This window comes from Hoplias malabaricus, chromosome 4 (assembly GCF_029633855.1).
Source record: "Hoplias malabaricus isolate fHopMal1 chromosome 4, fHopMal1.hap1, whole genome shotgun sequence".
NCBI lineage: Eukaryota > Metazoa > Chordata > Actinopteri > Characiformes > Erythrinidae > Hoplias > Hoplias malabaricus.
The window spans coordinates 40,493,732-40,521,277 of NC_089803.1; the positions used below are offsets into that span (position 1 = coordinate 40,493,732).

The following is a 27,546-nucleotide window of genomic DNA, read 5'->3' on the forward strand; positions in this document are numbered from 1 at the left end:
GTATTCTAATTTAATGTTTAGGCCCTTTAAATCTCAAATAATACTCAAGCATTTTGATCAAGGGCCAATTGTATTTTCGGACATTTTGTGGAGTTGCTTTAGGATTAGAAATAGATTTAAGTTGTTTATATTTAAGCTTGTTTGAGATGATACAAGAGGGAAAAATAACTGTAGGAATAATAAGAAAATATGTAAAATGACAAAATTATGTGGTTAAAAACTTCAAAACAGATAGCAGACAAGAGGTCAACAAGTTCAGCATAGCCAAAGGTGAACAGTAGGGGGCATCATGTAGCAGTGTCCAGTGCCTCCGCTCATCTTTCACATCCATTTTTACGTTTTTTTCACTTAAAAAAATGTTTATTCAGAACAATAAAATATTGAACAGAATCTGAGATCGAAAACTGGTTGGTGTCTGTATATAACACAAGGCACGTTCGGCCCATCTTTAAGCCTGCGTCACATTTATAATGGGAACTAAAGTGTTAACACTAAATTGACTAAAACTTGAACACTTCTAAAAGTGAAAAGTATTGTCAATTTTTTGTTCCCTTTTGCTGCAGAAACAGCTTCTACTCTTCTAAACTTTACATTAGTTTCTGAAACACTGCTGTGAAGATGATTACATTCAGCGACTTGAGCTGTAGTGAGGTCAAACACCATTTCAGCTATTCCCAGAGGTACTGTATGTTGCGACACCAAAGTACACAGTTCAACAGCACAGTGCTGGGGGTTTATGCCTTTCCATTAAGCATGGTGACTTTAGGCTCATGTCTATCCTCTTCAGAATACCCTGTTTAATTTTATGTATATCTATGGAGACTATATAAGATGTGTGCAAACAACATGCACCCTCTTACTGACAGAAAAAAGGTACTGTACAGGTACATTACTGTCACTAAATGCACAGTGTAAATGTTTCTTTAAAGGTACAACAGTGGTTTTAAGGTCCAGCTGTGTTCCTAAATGTAAATCACATTCTCTTCTCTAGAACGAGAGTTGAATATTATATAATTGTGTAAAATAAAATAAATAAATAAATTAAAATTCTAAAGTACAAGTCCTGGAGAGATTTAGCATATGAAATCAACACTACTTGAAAAATCTACAGTTAATTTAGAATATGGTATAAAATGTCCCTACCTAAAAGTATCCAGTGTGTACCTATGAGGGTACCACCACAGCAGGAGTTTTCTGATGGTCTAAGGTAACTGAACTCACTCATTATAAGAGGCCTCTAGAAGCTTTTCTTTAAAAATAACAGATGACAATAATAGAAAGACTCAAAGTTCACTCAAATTTATTCAAAAGTAAAAAATATTAGGCACACTGTATATTGACATGTGAAATGTTTATGCTAATAATTACATATGTACAATTAAGACAATCCATCATACAACATAAAAAGCATGAAACATTTATTGCAAGTATCATTCGGTATATCACCGTGCATCCATCATATATGAAAAACAAACAAACAAAAAAAGAAAACATTTAATTAAAATACATATTCTCTGAAACTACAAGGTCAAAGCTTTAAGGAAGCAGTATAAGTGTGATATGTGGGGTGTGACAGCAGTGATGTCTGGCATACAGCACTGAGATTACATCAATCACCCTCCAGTGTGAAGTGTGTCCACTAGAGTTTTTGTACGCAGGGTTCAGTCTTGACCAGCAACAGCAGCATCTTCCCAAACAGTAAATATGTACGAACAAGGAAAATGGCCCAAAAAAGAGGGTGATGTCCATTTGTTTTGTGAAGACAGAAAACATCTGTTTATATAAGTGCTGCTGTCTGAAACAGGCTCCCTAGAGGACAGTGTTAAACAGTGTGTATGCTTAACCCAGTAGAGTGGTCCGCATAAGTAGACAGGGGAGAAAGAGTGGTAGAAATGTGTTAAGTAGACCACATATCCGTAAACAGGTCCTAGATCAGTTTTCCCAGCAGTGTTAATGATATTAAAACCTGAAGAAGTCAGGGTGAGGAGTTTAACTGAGAACATGGTCACTATGAACAAAACCTCATGTCTCCTTTTTTTTTTGCTTTGCCTTTTATATTTTTATACAAGTTATACATAAGAATGTTTATGATGTTTCAAAATTTGTTTCTAGTAAAAAACGTGTGCATAATTTCATAATTTTCTTTCATTAAGCCTTTATGCTTGCTTTAGTCAACGTTTGTGTTAATGTAATGAATTCTATTTAAAATGATAGTGGTCTACATTTTGTAACCAGGTAAATTCAATGCATTAACTTTTTCAGTGTTTGAGCACAGATTTGTAATGGTAAATAAAAGCAAAGACAAATATAAAAAATACAAAGAATGAACTGAGCATGCCATGTGTCGCTGGAAAAATATGAGCAGCAAAATAGCCAGCAATTCTAAAGCTTAAGCTAAAACAGGAATTTGGCTTTAGCAGGGAAGCAGCGTGGTGCAAAACAGTCTATAGTGTAAATAATAATAATAAAAAAACAACAACTTTGTGATGAAGGATCTGCCTCTTCCTCAGAAAGCACAAGTTGTCATTCTTATGTACCTAAAAGAGGTCATGACGCAGGCCTTGGTGTTCACAGAAATATGGTTTACAAAACACTGTCTTATAACTATAAAAATTCTCTTGCATAGTAATTAGTGCTTCTGAGGTGAGGACAGTCTTTCTCTATTGTCCCGAGGACTAGTCAGCAATGCACATCAGACAGACAGACACAGTTTGTCAGCTTTTTATCACATGCCAACAACCCTGTACAGTGTTGATACCGTCAATACAGTATATTATCACTGCAACAAGAAAACCACTTAACTCTATCTTCTTCTCTTAAGTAACCATTTTGGAGAAAAAAAAGTTTTCCAATGACAGTGCTTAGCTGTTAACTTCTCACAAGTAATAATATCCACATCAGTAACATCATGTAATAAAGATTAAGCATAAACAAAAAAAAATTAAATTTAAATACTGCTGTTATATTGAATGTAAAACGATAAAAAGGTTAGAGTCTGTTTGTAAATCAGTCCTTTCTGAGTGGGGAAGGCATTCTTTAAGGCAAAGGACAGTTTGTGGGAGACGTGTGGTTGGATGAAGTAATGGTGAGGTGGGGTCAGTGCCTCTACATATCCGCTTTGACAAAGGAAGCGAACATGCTGTCCTCCTGCTCCATCAGCATCTCTGGTTTACCGTACTCTAAGATGTTCCCTCTCTTCATCACAATTACAAGATCGGCCGTCAGGATAGTGTGAACTCGGTGCTGGTGGGAAAATGCAAGCAAACGAACGAAATAATCATTTTTTTGTATTGTTATACAAGCAAGATATCTGCAGATAAATAAATATAATCTTATCCTAATTACACCTTCACTTCAATTGATCTGCCTCTAAACCGGCAGTTGTTTAACTCTGTTCTTTAATATTATATAGTGTGTTTCATCTTGACCTTAAATGGATAATGTCAAAGTGTAAAAATGTATTCTGATCATATCTTGTTCATAAAACCATATAAACATAATAAGTGAAAACAAAAAAATTAAATATTACTAAGTAAAAGTTATGGTTATTTAAATAATTAATTCATTCATTGTCTGTAACCGCTTCTCCAGTTCAGGAGTGCAGTGTGTCCAGAGGATACACACTGGAGGGGGTGTTTTATATTTTAAATAAATTGTAAGTAATTCCAAACAGGCAAATTTCCCAGCAGTGAAGTGTATATAAAAGTAGAATCTCATTCTCAAAATCACACTGGTAGCATCTGCGTGTCATGACTTAAACATGCTGGTACACGTGTATCTCAGTTTCCACAAACTCATGTTTATGGAAACAAGGTCCAGCTCTAAAAATTAAGATACCATTCTCCCCATTATATAAACTCGCACAGAGCAGTGAAGACAAACAGCAGAGGGTGCAGCCAGCTGAGTCCTCCACACTGCCAAATACAACAGCCGCAACACAAACTATTCACGAACATTGGCCTCCACATCCCAAACATTACAGCCAAATGAATAACCCAGAAACACAAATGCATCTTAGCTGTTAGCTAGCAGGTCTGGGCAATTAAACAATCACTTAAATCAATATTGGAATCAAACTTTTTTTTTTAAATATTGTTTATGCTAAAGCTACAAAAAATGACAGAGAAAATGTTATGCTTAAGAGCTAGCTAGCTATTGGTTCACTTAGTGCTTAGTTTTGCCTCGTAAACTGAAAAAACTTAAATATTCTTTTAAAAATTTAGATATTATTTAAGGCTCACTTATCAAGCTAACATAATTGTTTTTAATTTATTCAGAAAAAAAATAAGCTTTATATATTTTATATCATTATTTTAGGAGCACATTGCCCAGCCCTAGTAGCGAAAGCGGGGAAGGGTGGATTCCTACATTGCACACATGGAAGTCATGTGATTACCGGGACACCTGTGCAGGGCTGTGGGTGAGGTTACTTGTGCGTGCGCACAAGAATGCTGAAGAGACTGTCCTCCTGCTCTAACAGCTTAGCAGCGCTGTCACACTCCACCAGAATCCCGGAAGAAAACACCAGCACCTGCTCCGCCTCCAGGATGGAGGAGACCAGATGCTGTGCCACAGAGAAGAGAGAGAGAGAGAGAGAGAGAGAGAGAGAGAGAGAGAGAGAGAGAGAGAGAGAGAGAGAGAGAAGAAGGTGACAGGAAAAGGAGATGATACAAGATGTGATAAAGAAAAGGAAAGTGGATAAGAACAGACAAAAAAAGGAGAGATCTAAAGAAAGTAATAGGATAGAGGCTTATAATTAAGTGCAGTTCTGAATAAAAAGGATTGTTGGGGCAAATTTTAGTTTCTTTCCTAAAACCAACTGCTTAAATGCAGTTTACTACAATACTAATACCTAACTGCTAAAAGTGCATGTGTGCGATTTTTTTCCAACAATATTTGCCCAAGATAGTAATAATAACACAGTAATATTATTGCACTTTTAAAAAGACTCCATGGACAGATGCAAGTATTTTCTGTGATAACTGACTGTTTAGGGGACAGACATGATCTCTAAATGAGAGTACTCATCTGGTGATCTTATGAAATCTACTATTAACTACGATATTGACCTACACCAAATTCCAGTAGTTCACATTCTGGACCCCAAACTTTAATACAAGCGAAACAGATTGGATGAAATCAGATTTTTATTTTCCATACATAATATTCTATGCACAAATTTCACAAATTCAACCTTCATGAATCATTGAGTTTGTGAACACACTTAATTTAAGTCTATTTTGTAGCTCAGACAGATGTCTCCAATCTATTTTTCGATCTAATTTCAGGGGACTGATACAGTGCAGTGTGAAAGTGTCTGTGGTCCTATATCTGATTAAAAATTCTGAACACAAGAACCACTTTGACCAATTAAATTGGAAACAAATTAGAAACAAAAATCGGATTTGTCCAGCACTGTAAATAAAATGTGCTAATACACATTCAGCCCTAAATATCTCATGGTACTTTTTGGGAGTACCAGTCTGGCCAAGTAAGTCTAATAGTAGACTATAGATGCTGGAAATTAAGATTAAATTGAAAAACCCTGTTTTTTTAAATACTATCACATACTTAACTCCATTATCATACAATAACATAAACCTCATCCTCGTACTATAAAGCTGGTGTGTTCAAGGCAAAGAAACAGACTGGTGGAAACTACAACTTTGCATTGGTTCTTTTGACAAGAGACAGAAAGGGAATCTGGAATCCTGGCAAGAATTACAGATGCCTTACACCATTTTAAGAGTCATTTTGGATTCTGGTCCAAGACGTTCACCACAAACTTTCCCACAGTGAAGGGATGAGTAAATTATTTTGTTTAATATAAAGCAAACTTACTGCGATGGTTACGACAGTGCGGTCAGCAAACGCTGTCATCACCACCTTCTGCAAAATGTTCTCCTGTGAAGACAAATTTACATAGGGAGTCAGCAGCTGCTGCTTTAATTTGTGATGGCTCTATGTAAACCTTTTGATTAAGAACACTCAGTAACACTGCAAATTAATTTATAGGTCTGTGTTTCGGCCAGACAATAAATGTCACCCACTTAACTATTTAATGTTATGATGGAAATCGTTTTCAGCGTCAGTCTACATTTGTATATTTTGACTCAGATTTCAGAACGAAAGAAAATAGGCAGATGGCTTTTACCGTGGCCATGTCGATGGAGGCTGTGGCTTCATCCATGATGAGAATGCTGCTCTTGCGGACGAAGGCCCGGGCGAGGCAAAAGAGCTGACGCTGACCCACGCTAAAGTTCTCTCCTCCCTCTGTTATTACTGCATCTGTGAAGGATGGATCAAGGGATCAAGGGTTTTATGGGGTTGATTATAAAAAAAGACAATTAAGCTATCAGACTAAAATCTGAGTGACTGCATATACCACATTAGACACATGAGGGGATTTCTCTAAGGAAAGTCAATATTATCATCCACTAATTACTTTCTTTGCCTAGTTTAGCCCAATCAGTGCTTCATTAAGTTAAATCATATGTACTGGTGGTGGACTGAAAGAATGTATGTGAAGGAGAAATTGAGAATTCTGGAACCAAAACTATGTTCTTCTTACAAACTTTAAAACAGATTGCTTAGCTTCCTAAAACGTTTACACTGTGTACTACTATACTGTATACACCACTGAATAATCTTTGATCTATTCATGGTCTAAAGGAGCATTCCACAATCCCCAATCCCCTTCAGAAACTGAAAAAATTCCATTTAACCCTTGCAAGACTCATCTGTAACATAAACATGCTCTAATACAAACTAAACAAATCCTAGAGCAGAGCACATTAAGAAATCTCTTTATGGAAATGGAACTAGAACTTTGAACTAAGCTTTACTATCGTACCCAGTCCTCCTGGGAGTGCTTTGACCATATCCTTTAACTGAGCAATTTCCAGAGCCTCCCAAAGCCGGTCATCATTGCAGGTGCGCCCCGGATCGAGATTAAACCTGAGAAGGAAATAATAGAAACACAAACTATTTATCTAAACATGGTGACAGGAAAAAAAAGCCAGTGTGTATCTAGTGAATCTACAATGCTTGAAAGAAGCACAATACATGACCATAAGAGGGAAAGTCAATGAGCCTGGCTTCACTCCACTGATTTTCAAGTTCCTTTAGGTCCACTGGGGAAAACTCTACCTACCAAAGCAGCTTTCTTTTTTGCTGCTCTGCATTTCCCACTGTCAGTGTTCCTTGAAATGTCTACCACACTGTCCTGGGTCTTGGCCCTCTGTGCCACTAGGCCCCTGCTATATTAGAAGATATTATTAGATCCTCCACGGACCATCAAGCTACTAAGTCTGCTTCATGTAAACCATAAATGCATGCACTGATTGTGACCAGCCTTAATTCAATCGTCTCTCTAAATAATCTTTCTGTCTTGTGCAACAAACACCAGTATCGTTAAAACTCCTTAAGCTGGGCATCACTGTGTGCAAGAACTAAAGCACATCTACAGGCATATCTAAGGTAAGATATCTAATGTACTATTTTTGGTTTGAAACACAGTGCTTAGTAATACTTATACTACAGGATTTGTACTCCTTAATATAGTTATCCTAATACAGTCCTAATACAGTTCATCACTTTTGAAATACAAGATATTCGGAATGATAATCTTATTATTAATTTCATTTCCAGCTTAATTATTATACAAACAATGTATCATGTTTAAGGCATCTCATCTTTTTATAGCACGAAATTCATTTGTTATAAAGCTTGTGAAATACCGCCATTATAATACAACAACCCTATCAGTATACCTGTTTGCTATGATTTGTAATGATTCCAAAGAAATTGTTGTGAAGCATTTTCTATTAAAGCAATGATAATTATATCATACTTTGAACCGTTTTTTCATTCAACTTCTTAAAATATAAGACTCTTTCCATATTTGTTCTACATATCCCCTGGCAATTGTTTCATTAAGTGATGGGAAAATGGGTATTTACATTCATTGGCCTCATCTGGGTTAAAACTGGCTTACGTTTTAATCACAGAGAGAAAGAGAGAAAGAAACATAGTAGAAAAAGAGGGAATTAATGAATGTGTGTGTGTGTGTGTGTGTGTGTGTGTGTGTGTGTGTGTGCGCGCCATTACCGGATGGAGCCACTGAACAGCACTGGATCCTGTAGAATGATGGACAGACGGGATCTCAGGGTCTGCAGGGGCAGTTTGCAAATATCAATGCCGTCAATGATGATCTTTCCTGATGGGGAAAACAGATGGTGAGCAACTCCAATGTGGAGGAAACCTTACAACAACATGTTGTTTAGATGTAAGAATGTTAAATAAATGACCTTTAGACCCATTGCAGGAAAATGTAAGACAAATTTCATAAGTGCATATGATAATACAGAGACTCTTGATGATGAACTGGTTCAAAACTGAAGCTGTAATTGCTTGACAATTATGCAATCAACAGGAAAATGTATGTTTGATACAAATTTATGGTCTAAGAGTATTCCGACTAAATTGCTTACTCCACAGTAACCAAACGTCTCATGAAAACACCCTAACCGTTGCTGAGAAGCATGTTGTATTGATGGAAGCAAACTTGTCCAAAGTTAACTTTAGTGATCAAAGGAAGTTTAAAAAAGGGTCAGATGGCAAACATTATGTTCAACATCAAACTGGGGAAAGACTGACCCCAGTGTTTGTAAAGATGTTATGTTTGGAAGCATCATGGTTTGGGGGATGTTTTCTTCAACATTATTTGTGCCTCTCATAAAGCTACATGACAAGGTGAAAGCTAATGTTGATCAGAACCTCCTTCAGCAAAACATGGGTCCTTCCTTGCAAACATCTCCCAATCAGCCATTAATGGTTATGCAAGATAAAGCCCCTTGTCACACTGCAAAACTGCAAAGCTGTTAACTCTTAAATAATGAAAGGTCCAGCCTGGATTCCTGATCTGAACCAAATACAGATTCTTTGGAGAATCACTGGTAAAAAAAAATCATTCCTAAGAAACCCCCTACATTTACTGAACTGTGGAAAAGTCTAAAACTGGTGATGTCCTGTTGGTGCAAATGTGATAAATTCACTCAAAGCATTTTTAAAAAAAAAACTCATTCTGGTAGGTGAGTTTCACTGGGCCCTCAAAACTGGACAGTTTCCTTTTCAAAAGGAGTACAAATGTTGGCTCTGTCTCATTCTTTTAGATCTCCACCTTGAGACTTTACACTGGTACTGGACCCATTCCGTAAGGCACCCTTGTATGACAAAGTGGAGATACAAACTACACACACTTTCCATCAGTTCCCTATGACTGCAGTGGGGCTTGGATTTCACCATTGGACTGAGGCCAAGCATGGCATTCCTGCCTAAGGTTCTGGACCATGCTTTAATGAACCAGACCATAGACCTCGGCTGCCTCACTTACGAGGACCATTCTGATGCCAGGTGGTTTCGACTGTACCCTGAGCTTTCCTTGATGGCTTAGGTTTCTGCTACAGCTTCTGTTTGCCTTTTTTTTTTGGAGGGGGGGGGTGTTGGGGGGGTGGATTGTCACTCTCAAAACTGCTGCAGTCTCACTGGCTTGTGGCTGTATTTCAAGGGACTTAAATGGCTGCTGGCCATCTCATGCCCTTCCTGAATATGGCACATACTGTACAGAGTGCAGCAACACGTTCGGCTGAACCTACTATGTGTGTGAATGTACACAAACATCAGAGACATTTATGCAAGTTAAAGTTTGTTCCATCTAATGCCATATAGTACCCCTGTGCCTGAGATAATTAATACAGCCTGAAGTGTATTAATTAGGCAATAAAATTTACAGGTCAGAACATACACACAGTAAAATCCACCATGATTTCATGATTTGAAATGAGATGTTAAAATAATAATCAAACAAAATTCTCTTTGTGACTGTGTTCACCAAATCATGACCCACATACTGAAAACATGTACAATTACACCCAAATTCCATGCAGGACACCATGCAGTGCATACATGATTGACGCTGAGCATATTCTCTTGTTTCTACTGTGTGAACACTGCAGCTGCCAACGGACTGGCGCTAAAATTCCTGTCTCAAATGGTGGGCTGCCCTTAAATCCTCCTCATGGCATTGCTGGTAAGCGCCATCCATTTTTAGCAGCGTCCTGCCAGTCAGGAGTTATGAAACATAATGTTGGTTATGCCCACAACTGAGATTATGTGAATAATGGATGTCCGCCAAAGTTCCTGGTCATTCTGAGGAGCGAGAAGAACCAGGTGCCTGAGGATATACAGCGTCTGCCAAGTGGTACATATACCTGTGATTGGTTCACACACTGTGCCACATGAGTGACTTCATTGGCATACACATTTGGTTCTCCATGACATGGCAGTTGTACATCCACTTTTAGCACTGCCCTGGTGGTCATCCACTATAAACATAAGCACGGTTATATACACAACTAGCATTATCTATTTTTAAATTCACTTGATTCCAGACCATTTAAACATTGGTCTTTACTGGTTTTATTACACAAACATCAGAGAGTTTTAACTACCAACAACCTTAAAGCAAAAGGGTGTATGGGAGAATTGCTTTTAATTCTCAACCAGGCTTGACCAAAGAGCTGGATTTCTCTAAAAGCTAATGCCTCCACATGACATCACCGTCTCTTGTCAAAGTGACAGGAACCATATGCAGTGCAGCATAAACAAAGGAAGCAAAAGTCTAGCTGAAATATTTCTGGAGTTGGGCACACTGTGTTCTTTATCTGTGAGATTCTCAAAATAAAAAAACAAAAGTTTTCTTTTGAAACTTTGAAAATAGCAGTCAGGGTGACTTCTTGCAGGGCAGAAAGCTTGAGGAAAGGGCAGGTGCTGCTACGCACAGCACTAAAACTATCTCCACTTAAAGAGAGTTATGTTATAAGTAAAATGACAGTGCACTTCTGTTCCCCTGTGAAGATCATACAGTTGTAAGCAGTGGCTCTGGCAGACACCAGTGAAGAAGTAGTAGGAAAATTTACCTTCAAACACATCTACCATGTTGAAGAAGGCCAGAGACAGCGAAGACTTTCCACTGCCTGTTCTGCCACAAATGCCCACCTGGAGAGAGAGAGAGAGAGAGAGAGAGAGAGAGAGAGAGAGAGAGAGAGAGAGAGAGAGAGAGAGAGAGAGAGAGAGAGAATAAAAATTAAATGTCATCAATCACTACATATATTTGTAGTCAAAATTTCCATTAAGTTTCACAAGAGATATTTCTGAGTAGATTAAATATGAGGTAATTCACTTGCAGAGGATAAAAAAATAGAAAAAGAAAACTGGAGTTCTAATCTCGAAATCTGGAAGTTAGAAATAAAATCGAACACTGAACAACCACGCAAGACCTGGTTGAAAAGTCTCACCATCAGTAAAACGGTACCACACTCTTGCTTCAGGTCTAAAACTACCTCTGTTAAAAATATATTTAATGCTTGATTATAATGTTTTAACTGGAAATCAATGTAAATGAAGGGTAGTCTCTAAATTTGCACAATACATCACACTGTATACTACACAAATACCCTGGGTTATGATAATTATGCAAGAGACTCAAAAAGATCTAAGTATTATAGGGAATATAAAAGTAACATTCTGCTTTTAATTGCATCAAGTTCATGAACAGTATTAAAGCACCACAGGTAGAGACTCTGTTGGCAGTACTTGTAAAAAGTCACGGAGAAGAGAACAATTGGATGTGAAGGATGTGAGAAAATAAACAAAGCAGTGATAAAAACAGCAGCTGGGTGACACAGACGACCAAGCTTATGGCACATCAGCAGGCACTGCGGTGAACTGAATGTGGCATGTGTTGTCTGTGTTTGAACAACGCCACAACAACATGAATCTTTATCTTTGAGGATGATGTATTGTCCACATTTGTTTGAAAAATGAACCATGTAAGTGCTATGACCCAAGCAGCATTTTACATTAAGTTCTACTGTTGCAGAGCCAAAGTCTCTTGCGCTTGCTACTACTGCCTGGAACCTACCTTCTGCCCAGGGTTGATGAAGGCATTAACGTGTTTCAGAACAGGTTTCAGCATGGGGTCATATCTCACACATAGGTCCTGGATCTTAATCTCACCATGCTGTGGCCAGTCTTCTGGAACCTGCGACACATCTAGAAACAAAACCAAACAACCCAGTAACATAAGTAAATTTTTCATCTGAATGTAATTGCAAGAAGACAAAATTCTATATCAAAAGTTGCCAGGTTAACTTTGTGCACCTTCTGCATTTTTTGCACTTTCCTTTTTTTTTGGAGACCTTATTACAGTTTTTCAAATAAAATTATTATTAATACATTTGCAAATCTCCAAATTTTGATGTTGATTAAATTCTCTGCTGATCATGATCCACATAATCCTAGTTATATATATAGATTAACCAGAACTAAAAATAGACAAGTTTTACCAAGCCTGCTCCAGGACTAGCAAAGTACCTCCAGCTGAACAATGGAAAAAAATACTATTCAGTTTAGCCAAAGGCCTAAGTGAAACCTAAGGCTACTTTATCAGAGTTGAGTTTATAGATAAGAACTTTAAGAAGTGTTTAGACTACTAAATTTAATAGCCAAGTGCTCAGTAAGGTTTGTATTAAAAGCAAAGTGTCACCTCAGATATAAATGTCTTTGTGTTGTACTTACTACCCTCTAGACAAAAGCAATCTCAGTTTCAACAATTGCTCACACGAGCCAAACGGCTTTGACTTCAGGCAACAAAGAGCATGAATCACCATGGTGGAGAGGAAAAATACAGCAGATGACAAGCAAAGTGCTTTTACGACCTGCAATCATCACAACTATCTAATACTGGGTCCGGAATCCAGAGTTTAGATTCTTTCTATCGAGCATGATTTTTTTCCATTGCGTCATTGAGGAGGAGGGAAGGCCTTTCTTTGGCAGTAGGGAGTCTCTGTACTATCAGCAAAGCTCGGGTGATGCTCCTGCTGCAATGTCTTTCTCTCTGCTCTTCCTCCTATTCCTCCATTCTTAGTCCTCCCACCATCCCCAGAGGCAAGTGTTTACATTCAGAAACAAATCTGCATTTCCTATCACACTAGTGTGCAAACTGTGTAAGAAAAACGTGCAATTCCCAAACTGGGAAATGTGATGGGTGTCTGACATTCCCACATAAAGACAGTAGCACAGGAAACAGGAAATGTGGCGATTTCTGTAGCTGGGGTCAGCATGTCCTATGTTAAACCCCTCCGAAAACAATGACCATGCAAGGAATGAGAAGTCATAAATGAGGCCAGGTCAAGAGGATTAAAAATCTCAGATTACAAGATCAGTTCTGGGGTAAGAATTTGTCATTCAAAACCCAATGAACCTAAATGTGAGGTACAGAATTTTCATTACAGTGAAAAGTAATAAGGCGCAAGACTCAACAGCTTAATAATGTGTTCTTGTGTTTACTGCTGTGTTGAAAGGCTTACATACACTTATGACAGGCATATATGTACATGGCTGTATAGAGCTGTCAATAACTGTGGCAGCTTTTGTTTATCTGTGACAGAAAATCACAGATATGTCTTTCTTATAAAAAAAGTCTGAGATGGTGAATTTGGTGAACTAATTCAATTTTTTTGTGGGTTTCCTTACAATAAAACACAATATAAAAACTCATATGTCAGACCCTGCATCTACCATTGCTCTCAGTGGATTTTGTAACAAATTAAAACTTGTGAAACTTTGTCCACTAATATATAACTTTAACAAATTCAAATCAAATCTAACCAAATAACACAAATATTATTAATGCAACAAACAATGTGATTAATCGGGATTCATTAATTGAATACTCATATGAGGTATACATTTGAATAAAATCAGTGCATTATTTCTTTTAAATACTGCTGAGTATTTTTCATTAAGTGCTTTATATTCTCATTATTTTATCACAATCTGTAATCAGGAAGTACCACAATGCATTACCTATGGAACCATCATAGTTCTCAGACTCTGTGCTCAGGAAGCTATTGACCTTCTTAACTGCAGCCATCTGAACTTCCAAATCTGCCAGGTTCCTCACCACCCAGTTCAGATAGTTAGTCACCTGCTCACAACAACAGAAACACACACACAAAATAAAGGTCTGCATTAATGTCTCTACATTAGACATCCGATGGCACATTCAAGATTTAGGTATTAATGCTTCATTGTCATAACAGCAATACATCAAATTTTCTATAATGTATAGTTATGTAATACCCATTAATATAATGACAAGAAATTACTTGGGAATATAACATTTTAATTTGTGGATGTGTGAGTTATAATCCAGATATTAATTATAAAGGATTGTTTTACCACAAATGTTACAGCTGATGGTTAAATGGGACACGTTGGGACGTCACAAATTTGAGTGTGTGGTAGATAAAGTGACAAAAGACTATTAACTCCCAGTCAACATATTCACCAGCCAAAAAAATACCTGCTCAAACTTAAGGGTATTAACTGGTGATTTATATTTCTTAACAGATTTCATGCCTTCAGGAAAGCATTACACTACATAGGAATACTTTTGTATTGTATTGGGTTGTATTGGATTGTATTTTATTTAGCTATGAGAGCATTAGAAGTCAGATATTGATAATGGATGATTAAAGTCACTTCAGCCCATTGTATAGGTAATGTATCGTGCACCATCATTCCAGAAAACAGAGTTCTACTGTGCCATAGCATAATACTGAGGTTGTTTATACCACTGAGCATCCATTTCACTGTGCCTAAAATCGGTGCTCCGTAAAGTAGCTGCATTCATGCATTATGAGGGATTCTACAAACCTTTGGATATATAGTGAAATTTAAAGAAAAAAAACCTGTGCAGAAAATGATTATTTAAAATGACTTATGACTCTTTATTTTACATCAAACAAACTGGCTAGAATATGGCCCCTTTAAAAAATGACCTAAGTATTATCATGACATAAAGAGAGAAAAATATTTTTCACTCACAGTGAGGGCGTAGGTTAAGCCCAGCCCAACCAGACCAGACTGGAGTCCATAGGAGGACATCCAAATGGCAGCCAAGGCAGCCGTAAGTACAATCACAGCTCCCAAGTAATCCTGAAAGGAAAAAAATATCAGCAGTTAATTTACACTATTTAACAAACATATATCTGTTATATTTCTCAGTAGGCACAGCTGAGGTTGGATACGCTTTTAATTTGCTCATGGGTCTGTACTTACTGTTCTGACCTCCAGCCACCGGTTGGCAGCAGAGAGGAAGAGGTATGCTGTGTTGTTGGTGTCAGTCAGCTCCAGCATTCGCTGCTTGAAGCGAGCTTCATGCCTGATAAAAGTATATTTAGTCACACAAAACTGAGCAATTAGCTACGTGACAAAACACCACAACTCATACATAAGCAGCGAAAGACAAAAGTGACTTTCATTACAGTTTGTATACAGAGTCTTAACTTCTAACTCAACAAAACATTGAGATGACAGAAGTGTGAGAGCTGTTTAATATGGGATTACTTTTAATTTGGGTAAAAGCAAACAGGCAGGATATGTTCATTACAACTGGATTAGGACAGTTATATAAGAAATGGCTGGTTGGTTTATAATATGTTTTGTACATGTAATGAAAACTTCCTACCAGGCAAACTGATATATAACTAATCTTCCAGGCAGTTGGATCTCAGAGTGATGATCTGACTGCTCAACATTTGAATGCATTTAAACTCTTTGAATATCCATTAGCACTAACCTGAAAGCCCGAATGGTGGTGAGGCCTTCTGCAGTCTCTGAGAAATGGCAGAGCAATGGGAGCTGAGTGGAGTCATCTAGGTCTTGTAGATCTCTGAGATAGAGAGAAAGAGATAGGGCTTTCATTTGAATGGTTATTTTTGTTGTCTTTTGCCACATTTAACACTGAAATATACTATTAATAAAAGATTGGCATATTTTATAATATTTTATAGGATTTCTTTTTCTTATCTATTTATTAATTTAGTTTAACTCTTCAACTACCCTTTTTATAGTTATTTTACACAAACTGCTACAAGTTTTTACAGTAAAGATATACTGTAAAATAAAAACATGGGCCAACTCACTTGGAGGCAACACGGAAATACTTCTGAATGAAATAGAAAGCCACTGCGAGGGGTAACAGTGCAATGAGGAAGACTGGTGTAACAAAAGCGATGACGCCAATGGCTGAGAGACAGAGGAGAGTTGAGCGAGTAAGAGATTCCAGCGTTGGAGGAATGTGCTGGGAGTAGGTGATAGAAAGAGAAAGCAGAAAAAGAAATATTAGCACAATGATGTTGCATTTCTGATGTGATAGCGTACTGATGTTCTGCTCTCTTTTTAGTGGCGTCTCTATGTGAGAGCACAGGCCCTCATTTCTCAGCAGAGCTTAAATGACTTAGAATGCCCTCAGGGGGCTTTCTTACCTGATCAATAATGTTGGTGTCTGCAGAAAAACGGTTGAGGATTTGGCCAAGTGGAGTGATGTCAAAAAATCTGACCAAGATGGATATGCAAAAGAAAATGGGTATTAATCACAAATAATTTATTATTTAATTCCTTGATGTATTCCTAATATCTGATCAAAGATGTTGGTAAATCATCATGCATAACTAAAAAGCAAACAACTCTTTTTGATTTTTCTTTCTTTAAAGTAAACACCCAACCTCTTGCCTTGATGCATATTTACATTACTTATTCATTACTTGTCATTCAGGTTCATGAGGAAGCTCCCTGCTTTCACAACATTCTTGACACTTTATGTCCAAACGTTTGTAGACGTGTGTACAGATCAGTGTCACTCCAGCTTATCCCAGAAATACTGGATTATGTCTCATTAATTCGAAGAACATAGTTCCACAGTTCCACAACCCAATACTGGGGACATATAAACTTCTCTAGTTGATACTTGCCAATGAGCATGACAAACTTAAGCTTAAATCCAGCTACTCCAGCCTGTCCCTGATTGGCCCTTTAATAGTTTATCATACACAACAGCACACCTGTGTCTGTAATGGACTCACATTAATAATCAAATGTGTTTAGGATTATGATAAGTTTGGTTACAGTAATGAATGTGTTAACGTGTTAATATAGTGTGTGTGTGTGTGTGTATGTGTGTGTGTGTGTGTGTGTGTGTATGTGTGTGTGTGTATTAAATTAAATACCGTAATGGAGCATGGATGATCTTGTTGAGTAAGTTATGATGCAGGTTAGTGGCAGCAGAAAGGCCTAAAAATTCTACACTCAGGGAAGTGATGAGACACAGGAATATTCCTGATCCACAGAGGATAATGAACACTGGAACATAAGCTAGATGCTGTGGAACAAATGTAAACACACAGAAAATACACTTTAGATACAAAATACCATAAATCAACTTTACAGATATATAGTACATCACCAAACGATTAAATATGTGTTTAGACACACAAATCCCTGTATGACTCCCAAGACCATAAAGGGACAACATGATTAGCGTTGATCACCTCAGCATTATTCATTTTCCCCAGAGTGGAGTTGTCGGTGGTGGAATTAGAAGTGGAGTAGCTGCTGGAATCATTCAGAGCTGAGGAGGTCCAGGCTGCCAGCCAGTAGTCAATGGCCACCATGACAGAATGCTTGGCCAGCTTGGAGGTGACCATCAAGAAGACCAAGAAAAAACCTCCTGAGGACAAATAACCCCAGCACACTCTCCATGGAATCTTGGAGCGGCGGCTGGTTGTGGTGGACATGTTATCATCTTCATCTTCCTCCTCTTCCTCCTCTGTCAAATATCATTAAAAAAGTATATATATTTTTTCTGATCATAAACAATATGTTGTACACTCAATAATATTTTGTACATAAATTTGTTCTTTTATCATCATCCTAGTACATTCTACCATGGGTCTCACTTTAAAACCTGTATTTAAAGTCTGTACTAATATGGGTAGTTCTACTCAGGAAAATGTATTAATTAATAACATTTATGAATAGTTTTAACACATTTTTGGCCTTAAAAATGACCCATTAACCCATGTTAAACCATTAACTTTTTTAGCAACATAATCTTAACACTAGTTTTGGCCATATAGTGTTCACTTGCAATAATCCAATTACCCTCATCTTCATCATCTATTTGGTTCTTGGCTTCTCTGGAATAGAAAGCTCTTCTTAATGTCTTCCTTTCGAGAGTAGTCTGACTCTCAACATCTGTGTCCTAAAATGTACAACACTCACATTACATCTCACAGCACAACACATGACCATCTGCATTCGAAAATACAAACAGTAAAAACTGTAAACAGTTCAGTATCAGAGTTCCCAATTTACAACAGCTAAGCATTAGTCAGTATTCATCACTACAATAACCATCCATTGTCTAGACATGCACTTGGACTGCAATGAAGTAAAACTGCTGTTGTTTAGGTGACAGTTGAAGTGGATGTGTGTTATGCAGTGAAGAGGCCTGACCTTCTCCAGCTCCTGGTCCTGTCTGTTCATTAGAGTCTTCCAGTGTTCGTACAGCTCCACATCATGAGTCTGGATGTCCTTTAGCGTCCCCTCTCTCAAAACAGAACCACCCTTCATGGCTATGATCTAAGAGGCAGATTTTAAAAAAGTAAAACATTCAAAACAGAGATGTGCACTTGCTAACGACATGGACTGAATGTATTAAATGAATGTCATTTAAGACATATTATTATTTGTCAATCACCCTTTTGTCATTTTTTTGCACAAGTGATAAAATGTAGCCACTGTTCCACGCTGTTCACAAGCTCAGCAGGAAGGCTCTTGAACCTCTTTCTTCCTCATAGTAATGCTAAATGGGGCAGATGTTGCCGTGAAATTCATTTTACAGTTAATTATTTTCAGGGAATGGTTCCAAAGCTATCTCATTTACCAACATCTCTGTACATGAGAGTGGGCTGAAAAAATCAACATATTATACACAGAGAGTACACACCCAAAGAATTAATTCTATCACTCCAAAGTGTCAACTCGGCCAGTTATTTGAGTCAAAACTCCTGGAGTGGCACGTAGGTTAAACTTAAACAGTGGAGAAGAGAATAAAGCTGGGTTTACCCAGGGCACCACACAAGCTAGAACCGCAACTGTCTCTTATTGAAGTATGATGCATCATGAAAGAACAATTAGAAAACAGAGACTGTGGGCAGTTCAGCAGCTGTTGTCTTGCACCAACCAAGAAATGGCAAAAAGTCCACTTGCAAAACTTTTGATATTCTCAGTTCCCAAACACTCAAAAAGTGCAATTAAAATCAAAAGATGTAACACAATGGTATACCTGCCTCCATAGTAATCTTTTGGAGAGTGTTGCAGGCAACAAATCTTAAATTTATCCATCCATTGTCCACCGATTATCTGGGTCCGGGTCGTGGGGGGAAGCAGTCCGAGTAAAGAAACCCAGACCTCCCTCTCCCCAGCCACTGCTTCCAGCTATTCTGGAGGGATACCAAGACGTTCCCAGGCCAGTCGAGGCATATAATCTCTCCAGTGTGTTCTGGGTCTTCCCCGGGGCCCTACTTACCATTGGACATGCCAGGGAGGCATCCAGACCACCTCTACTGGCTCCTCTTGACATGGAGGAGCAGCGGCTCCACTCTGAGTCTCTCCCAGATGTCTGAACTCTTAACCCTGTCTCTAAGGCAGAGTCCAGACACCCTGCGGAGGAAACTCATTTCAGCCACTTGTACCCACGATCTCGTTGACCATAGGTGAGGGTTGGGACGTTTGAATGGTAAATTGAAAGTTTTGCTTTTTCGCTCAGCTCTATCTTCACCACAATGGACCGCTACAATTTGTATGTGTAATTATATTTATTAAATGCATTAAAGCTGTTCGGAGAAAACTTTGGCGATAATTTCTTTGTACATTTATCAGTTAAATAAAAGGATCTGGGAATGAAATATTTATCGCATTTTAAAAAACAGTTCAAATGTTCTGGCTATGAGATCTGCATTTTTTTAAGCCACTGATACTGACCCAGTCGGCATGAATGAGGTACTGCAGTTTGTGGGTGACTAGAACCACGGTCCGTTTATCATCCTGCAGAAACTTCAGAATGCCTTCCTGCATCAGATGGTCACTTAGATGAATGTCCAAAGCAGAGAATGGATCATCCTTTGGGTGAACAATACAAACAAAAACAAAAAACATACAGTAAAAGATCCCTTTGCAATAAATCTTTTTAGTAATGGCTCCCAATGGGTGCACCTCTGTTGCCCTTCCTGAACAATAACAATTTTTTTGCAGGAGGGTTGTTTTATATGTTGTTTTATTCCTTTGCAAAACATATAAATTTACTTAATTTGAGATCAGTTATCTGGGTGTAACTAAAAGATTGAATTACAGGCCTGTGGTCATCTGTTGGCAGAATGGGAGGCAGCAGGAGGGGGCCATCTTTTCATTCATCCATATAACTTCCTTTTAGTGCTCAACAACTCTAATGGGTAGTATATTTCATATTTTCTTGATGATGTGTTATTAGATTTCTCACCAGGAAGACGATGTTGGTGTTCTGGTAGAGTGCTCTGGCCACACAGATTCTCTGTCTCTGGCCCCCACTAAGATTTATTCCCTGAAACATATAATACAGAGGCATATTTTCTTGTTCGTCATTAAAAGCCCATAATTTGCTTAGCATTGTTGTGGCAGCTGAGGCTCTGATTTCATTTGTAGAAAGATGAAGTCAACAGTTAACGTAAATGACTAAAGTCATCTTTGCATGATGTGTCTTACCCTTTCTCCGATTTCAGTTTGATCTCCGAAAGGAAGAAGGTCAATATCTGGCTGCAGAGAGCAGGCATCAATCACAGCCTTGTATCTGTAGAAGCAGAAGAGGAGGAAAACCATACGATACTCCTGGTTGTTCTTTGTAATATATTTCTGCAATGTGTCTATTCACTTTTAACAATTCTGACCCTGAAAGTGTGACTGGAATAGGGTGTTTTACATTAAACCTTTCTGACTGATTTTATTTATAAATGCAGAAGGATCCCATTTAACATGCTGGCAAATTAATCTTTAGAACTGTTATTAATTATCTATTATCCAGTAATTACTAAGATACCATCAATAACTTGTATATATATTACAAGTTACTAGTTACTTTCATTTTAGAAGTGACAAAATTGAAGTGGTAAGTGGCTATGACATAGAGAGCTGACATTTTTTCCTCCACTACAAGGAGGCATCTTTCACCTCTGCTTGTTGAAAGGGATCCCAAATGTGATGTTCTCCTCTACTGTAGCGTTCAGCAGCCATGACTTCTGAGCTGCATAGGCCACAGAGTACCTGTTCTTACTGAGACAGACAAAGAGTTCAAATTAAAATAAGGAATAGCTGGATTATAAAGTCATCACACTCACAACACACCAAGCAGTCAATAAATGAAGAAATCAACACAAAATGTAGGGAGTTGCATTACTGAATACCATGCATCCAATTTGGGGACCACAGGATGTTACATACAATTGGGTTGAAACCATGAGAATATGAACTGTTGGGAAAGCACTTTGAATTCTGTAGATAGGAAATCACATTTTATTTGCAGATAACAGGATAACATATTTAAACATAGTAAGAAATTAAAAGACACCTGTTTTGGAGTGTTTATTACAGATGTTTATATATAAATTGGACTAAACCATCTTTTTAAGCACCCTGGATCAAAGCTCCAATTTCAGGTACAATATCCAAGAAAAAACATATTTAAAGAAAGTGAGTGAAGACTAGCTCAATTTGAGACACGTCAAGTCAGCCATCACACACCTTTATAAACTGCCAGTAACAAATTGTACAGCTGAACATGCTTGGAGTAGAGCACTAAATGTCCAGGTCAGTTATGTCGTCTAAATGACTTGCATTGTGCTGAGTGATACCCACACAGAGAAGTAGGGGACTATTGTGCTCAAAAGCTACAGATGATACAATGATATCACTGCCAATGAATCTCATGATCTCCAGCTCATGTAGACATGTATCTGTAATAAATGCCCATAAAACTGTAGTAACTATGCTCTATATGTAAACTGAACATTCTTTGTAGTCAGAGTCAATTCATCAAACCAATCCAAAATCCAGCATGTACTTGTTTTTAAAAACTAGTGTTTTTTCAGGTGATTTCAGCATCAAAGACTCCCAACATGTTATGTAGGCTAGCACACATCCCACATTACAATGGGAAAAGCTGGGGGAGGGAGACTATGCTGAGGGGATTAGATACAAAAGAAGGGAATCCTTAGAGAATAAAGGGACGGACGAATGGATAGATGGATGGTTGAATGGACAGTTGAATGAGTGGACAGATGAATGGATGAATGAAAAGATGAATGGATGGATGGAAAAATGAACAGATGAACCACTGCATTTCTGTTGTAGAAGTCTGCAAATAAGTACCTCCGTTCTTCGTGAGAAAAATCAGAATCATACTCGCTGTCAAGGGTCAGAACATCGTCATGTCAATACATCAAGTAAAATATTACAAGAGCATTAAACATTAGAAAACCACCCTCACAAAACGTCATGATCTCCTGTTGGAACAGCCTCCACATTTTCCACTGGTGTATTAATGCCCTGAAGCTCTACACAAAGTGTTTTTTTTTTGTGGCTGTTGCTAGATTGGACAAAATCCTTTTGAACTCTGATATGAGGAAATATGCTATTAATTTCCAATGACTGCTTGAATGATTGTTGGATGCTGTAATAGTGAGAAAGGTCACAGTGGAAGGATAACATTTACAGTGTAGCAAGCATTCAGAATAATTCAAAAGAAATAAATGCTTAGAAATAAATGATACAAACAACCATTTTACTTCAGATGAAAACAATTTAAACCACAAAATCACTTCTGCCCTGTTTCACCTTAAGGTTTGCCAACAACGTCTTACCATTATAAAATGCATGACAGTACACTGTGCCTGCCTATATCAGCACAGTAATATCAGCAAACGCTTTTGAAGTACAATAAACTATGTTGGTTCACATTATGTTCAAAAGAGCTGTAATGGTGTTTTTGACCCATAACTAGCATCTACCAATTTGCCTATTGATTGTGTGTGTTAAATGGAATAGTGCCCAGTGCAGTGTTGTAAAGCATGCTTGGGTATCTAGAAATGTGCTATATAAGTGTAACCGTAAATAAATGTTATACATATGTTCTTGATCTCAGTAATGTTCTTATTTTTTAATTACATCAACCCTCCACATTCATCTAATGTAAAGCCTTCTCCATAAATCAGTAGCTGCTACTGCTACACATGAGAGTATCAATAGACAGGTTACTCTTGATTTTAGAGGGAACAATAGAGTTTATGAGGTTACATCAACAAATATTTGTTATGCTGAATGAGATTTGCCAATGTTCACTGAAGCTTGACCAACATCTCAACAGCAGCTATGATTAATGCATTTGTTGAAGGAGCATGGACAGGTCAAATTTATATTTCTCACTTGAATGGCTGTTCATATGACAAAGGTATAAATGCCCACAAGCACAAACACAAAGCCACATTCAAAAGTGTAGTATTATTGAGTTGTTTTAGCTCTTGTAGTCTTGCACAGAATGATCAGAAAAAAGTGTTCTTGTGCATGTGTGTGTGTGTGTGTGTGTGTGTGTGTGTGTGTGTGTGTAAAAACATCCTTTATAAAATACCTTATATAGTCGGGGAGCATCTCACTATCAGGGAGTCTGAGTGAGTGTGGCAGGAAGACACACAAAGAGATAGACAGAACACACACGTGACCAGGGTTAGTTCACAGCCCACTGAGACACAGAACACTCTTCGAGGACACTGACAAACTCTCCCATTCTCTCTGTTACTAAATAAGTCCAATGACTCTCAACTTCTGTCTGGAGAGTGCTGTCACTGTCCTGGGAGAAGAAAAAAAATGCAATGCACTAACATTCAGTGCAGTGTTTGTAAGAACAGCAGTGTCTCACATTCAAACAAACTTATTAAGGTATTATTCTACTGAAAAACAACTAAGCTATTGTCATTTGCCATATCAAGAAGCCCCAACCAGGAACTGTAGAGCAGCACTTCAACTTCCTTAGGACTAGCATTGAGAGAAAGAATATTAAAAATATGAAATTGAAAAAATGTGCTATATTCAACTGACTTCTAATGTGTGTATAGATTACACATGAGTAAGATACTGTTCCCAGTGTTCAAGCCCAGACGTTCAAGATTTTATTTGCAGTCAAAATAGGTATCATGTAAAAATGATTCATTTTCAGCATCAGAAAACTAGCCTCATCAACTACATATTAATCTGTTTATTATTTAGAGTTTCCACTCTTGGCTTTTTAAAACAGCTTACAACCTTTTTGCAAGATCATTAGCTGAGCAAAAGCATCTGCGTTGATATTTTCTACACTTCCAAAGTGTCTGGTTGCATTTTCTGCTTTAAAATAAACCAAACTATACATTTATTCGCAAATCAGGCCATGAAACCTTACGCCACATCTCAGAAATCCAGTTTCAATCAGCTAGTGCAAATGTCCCTTTTCATATAGTTCCTTTTTCAGTAATAGTTTCTTAAAGATATGTACAACTTTTCAGACCCACAGAACTATGTCAGAGCAGAAGATTAGCATTAAAGGACTGCTTTTTTCAGATATGAAGTAACAGTGAAGATTGATAATTATCCTACTGCTAATGGAGAATAAAATAATGCTCTTTCATGAAGATTCCATAAGACCTGATAACCCACCAAAAATATTGCAATTTCAGCTACACATTTTTCAAGGGTAATAATGCTAGATGACACCTTTGAGAACAGATAACCATTTACACTGGAGGACCCCACTGTCCTGTCAGTGATTTTTATTTTTAATGCTTTAATGTCAGTAGGATATTGCAAAATGCTTAAATGTCAGTAGGTTATTGAAGGATGTTGTGAAATTTTCTATAAATATTTTTGAAGGTTTTTTTGATGCACTAAAAAATACCACCAAATTAACAGCTGATCAGTGAAGATCCTCTGGTAAATTTTCCCATTTAGGCCTGATAAACTGGACAGTAAAACATGGGCTACAGTCAACATGTGTAAAAATATCAAATTGGTATATAAGGTTTTTCTGAAAAATTATTCTTTAAATAACATTTCTTAAGTAAATTGAACATATCACGTTTTTCACTGTATTTTCCTCTAGATTACTTCTTATATAAGCTCTAGTTTGGGTTTGCTCCAGCAATTCCTGATTGGAGATTTACTGTACAGGAAACTAGTCAAAGCAGAAAGAACATCAATATCCCAACAGTCATTAATCAAATAAATGATAAGTGACTTATTTATGCTATAAATAATATTTAAACACAAACTCTGGAAATATTCTAAACGTTGTCTCACGTTGTTAGACTTGGCAAATGCTAATCAGAGACCATCTCCAGTACAGACTGAAAGATGGAGACATGAGCATTTCCACATTCTTACCAGTGACAGAAGACAAACGAGAGTGCTGATAGTGTGAAGAGCGATAAACAATTAACAACATGAAATGGTTAGAAAGGACTGAAGTGCTTAACTATTACACACTGGCACATACAAACATGTACATGCTCACAAAATGACAAATGCATGCATTCAGGGTAAAAAAGTGAAAACACTTACTATCCCAATGTGATAGTCTTCATCAGCACAATGGGTAAGATGTAGCGTACACACACTCGCACATATACACACAAGCACATACTTCAGTATGTACACAGTAGTACATACAGCATGTAAATGGTCAGGTGACACAGCTTTTGTCACAAATAACTTTGATTAGCATTAGATGTATTAACAGGAAATCTCCTAATCTGCTCTGGTTTTAAAAAAACATCATAAGATCAAACTTCAGCTTTTCTTACTTGCTCCAGTAGACTTTTCCACTGAGGGTCTGCATCTCTCCCAGCATGGCTAACAACAGTGAGGACTTCCCACAACCCACCTGGCCCACGATCATGGTCAGCTGACCTTAAGAGGGCAAATGCTGTAGGTTTTTAATGTAATAATGCAACCATGAGGCAAAACAAGCACACTTGCATATTACTGGACTTTAATGTTTAGACTTTAAGTACTACTAGTTTACTGTGATAACATTATCATAATCCAAATACTACATTGAACAATCACTGGATTAGGAACACCTACCTTGTATCTACATTCACTGTCCATTTCATCAGCTTCCCTTACCATACAGGACATTTTGTAGTTCTAAACAGCACTGCTGTGTCTGATCCACTCATAACAGCCTAACACACACTAACACACCATCATGACATCAGTGTCACTGCAGCGCTAAAGATGATCCACCACCCAAATGATACCTCCTCTGTGGTGGGGGTCCTGACCATTAAAGAACAAGTGATAAGAATATATGCAGAGAGACCAGTGGACTACAGTCTGTAATTGTAGAACTACAAAGTGATCCTGTATGGACAGTGGAACTGATAAAATGGACAATGAGTGTAGGTGACAAGGAGACAAGGCAGGTGTTCCTAATCCAGTGATCATTCAGTGCAGTCATTTAACTATAAAAAGACTGCAGTTTATAGGTCACTGAGTACAGTTCATGGTTGACATAGTTGATAGATTTAAAAATCATTTGGCCCATGAAAAAGAACACAAGCAATAAAGAGCATGGGAAATTAAAACGAGCTTAGCAGAAGTAAAAATGTATCTATTACAAACAGCACCAAGTTGAACAGTGGACACGATACAGGACAGATGTGCAAAGTGTCAGGCCATGAGAACAGCAATAAATAAGTCAAGAGGGACCTAGTGGGGGTGGAGACACAGGGGGAGGGGGCTTTTAATAAGAGCAAACCCTTCTTACAACTAGAGCAGAAGGCAAGGCTTTTGGGAAATCCATTTTCAGCAAAGAAGCCCTTCTGTTTCTTTCCAACAAAAATCCAAACCCTAACATTACCAGGAGGTACAAACTGCTCAGACCTACAGTAGGTCAGCCCCATAAGAGACCTGTAGGTCAATATACTCAGGACTCTCACACCAATCCCAGACAGGACTGTACAGAGCCGCCAGCATGGAGTTATTTTTAACAAAATTGCAGGGATGTATTTAAAGGCACTGGGTCATAGCCTGAGTCTGATTACCTGTGGGGATGCGGATGTTGATGTCCGACAATGTTGACACGTTGCTCCCCCATGTAAAGTATCCATTGTTCACCTAAAGAAAATGATAAATGGTGCACATGAGATGTGTTTAATACATTTGTACTTTTTAATACATTTGTACTTTTCTTCTTTTTCCACTCAAACACTTTTTACTCATCTACTCTATATTTTAGTTCATATTAAATTTCTTAAACCCTTTCTTTGTATAGAATCATTTTGTTTGTTTGGTTGTTTAATACTACTTCATTCTTTTGTGTTTGTGTGTATGTTAGATTAGAATCTAATTAAATTAACTTTCTCTGATCATTTTACTAAGCTCCAAGTGAGCAATGAAACAAAACAGAGCAAAGAAGCTCTCAAGGCATATATACCATGAAGGACATAGGAAGTTAATCATAGCAGAAGAGCCTGATTTAACCCAAATGGATCTCATCTCCCTCTACACAAACCCTCT

At 37.7% G+C, this 27,546-nt stretch overlaps 1 protein-coding gene across 5 annotated transcripts in view; it reads right to left on the reverse strand.

Moving 5' to 3' along the window:
* Positions 1–1,299: 1,299 nt before the first annotated feature.
* Positions 1,300–27,546, reverse strand: part of abcc9 (ATP-binding cassette, sub-family C (CFTR/MRP), member 9) — a 46,526-nt gene continuing 20,279 nt past the window's right edge. The window contains exons 17-42 of one of the 5 annotated variants that reach the window (XM_066667733.1): positions 27,072–27,144; positions 25,827–25,932; positions 23,624–23,659; positions 22,369–22,404; positions 21,172–21,273; positions 20,710–20,794; positions 20,468–20,548; positions 19,954–20,091; positions 18,424–18,549; positions 18,070–18,169; positions 17,457–17,734; positions 17,136–17,287; positions 16,395–16,464; positions 16,053–16,210; positions 15,707–15,799; positions 15,187–15,289; positions 14,953–15,063; positions 13,930–14,050; positions 11,984–12,114; positions 10,980–11,058; positions 8,110–8,218; positions 6,854–6,957; positions 6,155–6,288; positions 5,842–5,904; positions 4,397–4,564; positions 3,123–3,243 (exon numbers count right to left, since the gene is read on the reverse strand). In XM_066667733.1, the coding sequence (XP_066523830.1) occupies positions 4,427–4,564; positions 5,842–5,904; positions 6,155–6,288; positions 6,854–6,957; positions 8,110–8,218; positions 10,980–11,058; positions 11,984–12,114; positions 13,930–14,050; positions 14,953–15,063; positions 15,187–15,289; positions 15,707–15,799; positions 16,053–16,210; positions 16,395–16,464; positions 17,136–17,287; positions 17,457–17,734; positions 18,070–18,169; positions 18,424–18,549; positions 19,954–20,091; positions 20,468–20,548; positions 20,710–20,794; positions 21,172–21,273; positions 22,369–22,404; positions 23,624–23,659; positions 25,827–25,932; positions 27,072–27,144 (2,727 nt within the window). In that variant the 3' untranslated portion in view covers positions 3,123–3,243; positions 4,397–4,426. Of the gene's footprint in view, positions 3,244–4,396; positions 4,565–5,841; positions 5,905–6,154; positions 6,289–6,853; positions 6,958–8,109; positions 8,219–10,979; positions 11,059–11,983; positions 12,115–13,929; positions 14,051–14,952; positions 15,064–15,186; positions 15,290–15,706; positions 15,800–16,052; positions 16,211–16,394; positions 16,465–17,135; positions 17,288–17,456; positions 17,735–18,069; positions 18,170–18,423; positions 18,550–19,953; positions 20,092–20,467; positions 20,549–20,709; positions 20,795–21,171; positions 21,274–22,368; positions 22,405–23,623; positions 23,660–25,826; positions 25,933–27,071; positions 27,145–27,546 lie in introns of all 5 variants that reach the window. The other 4 variants (XM_066667732.1, XM_066667734.1, XM_066667737.1 and 1 more) reach the window with 4 other exon arrangements.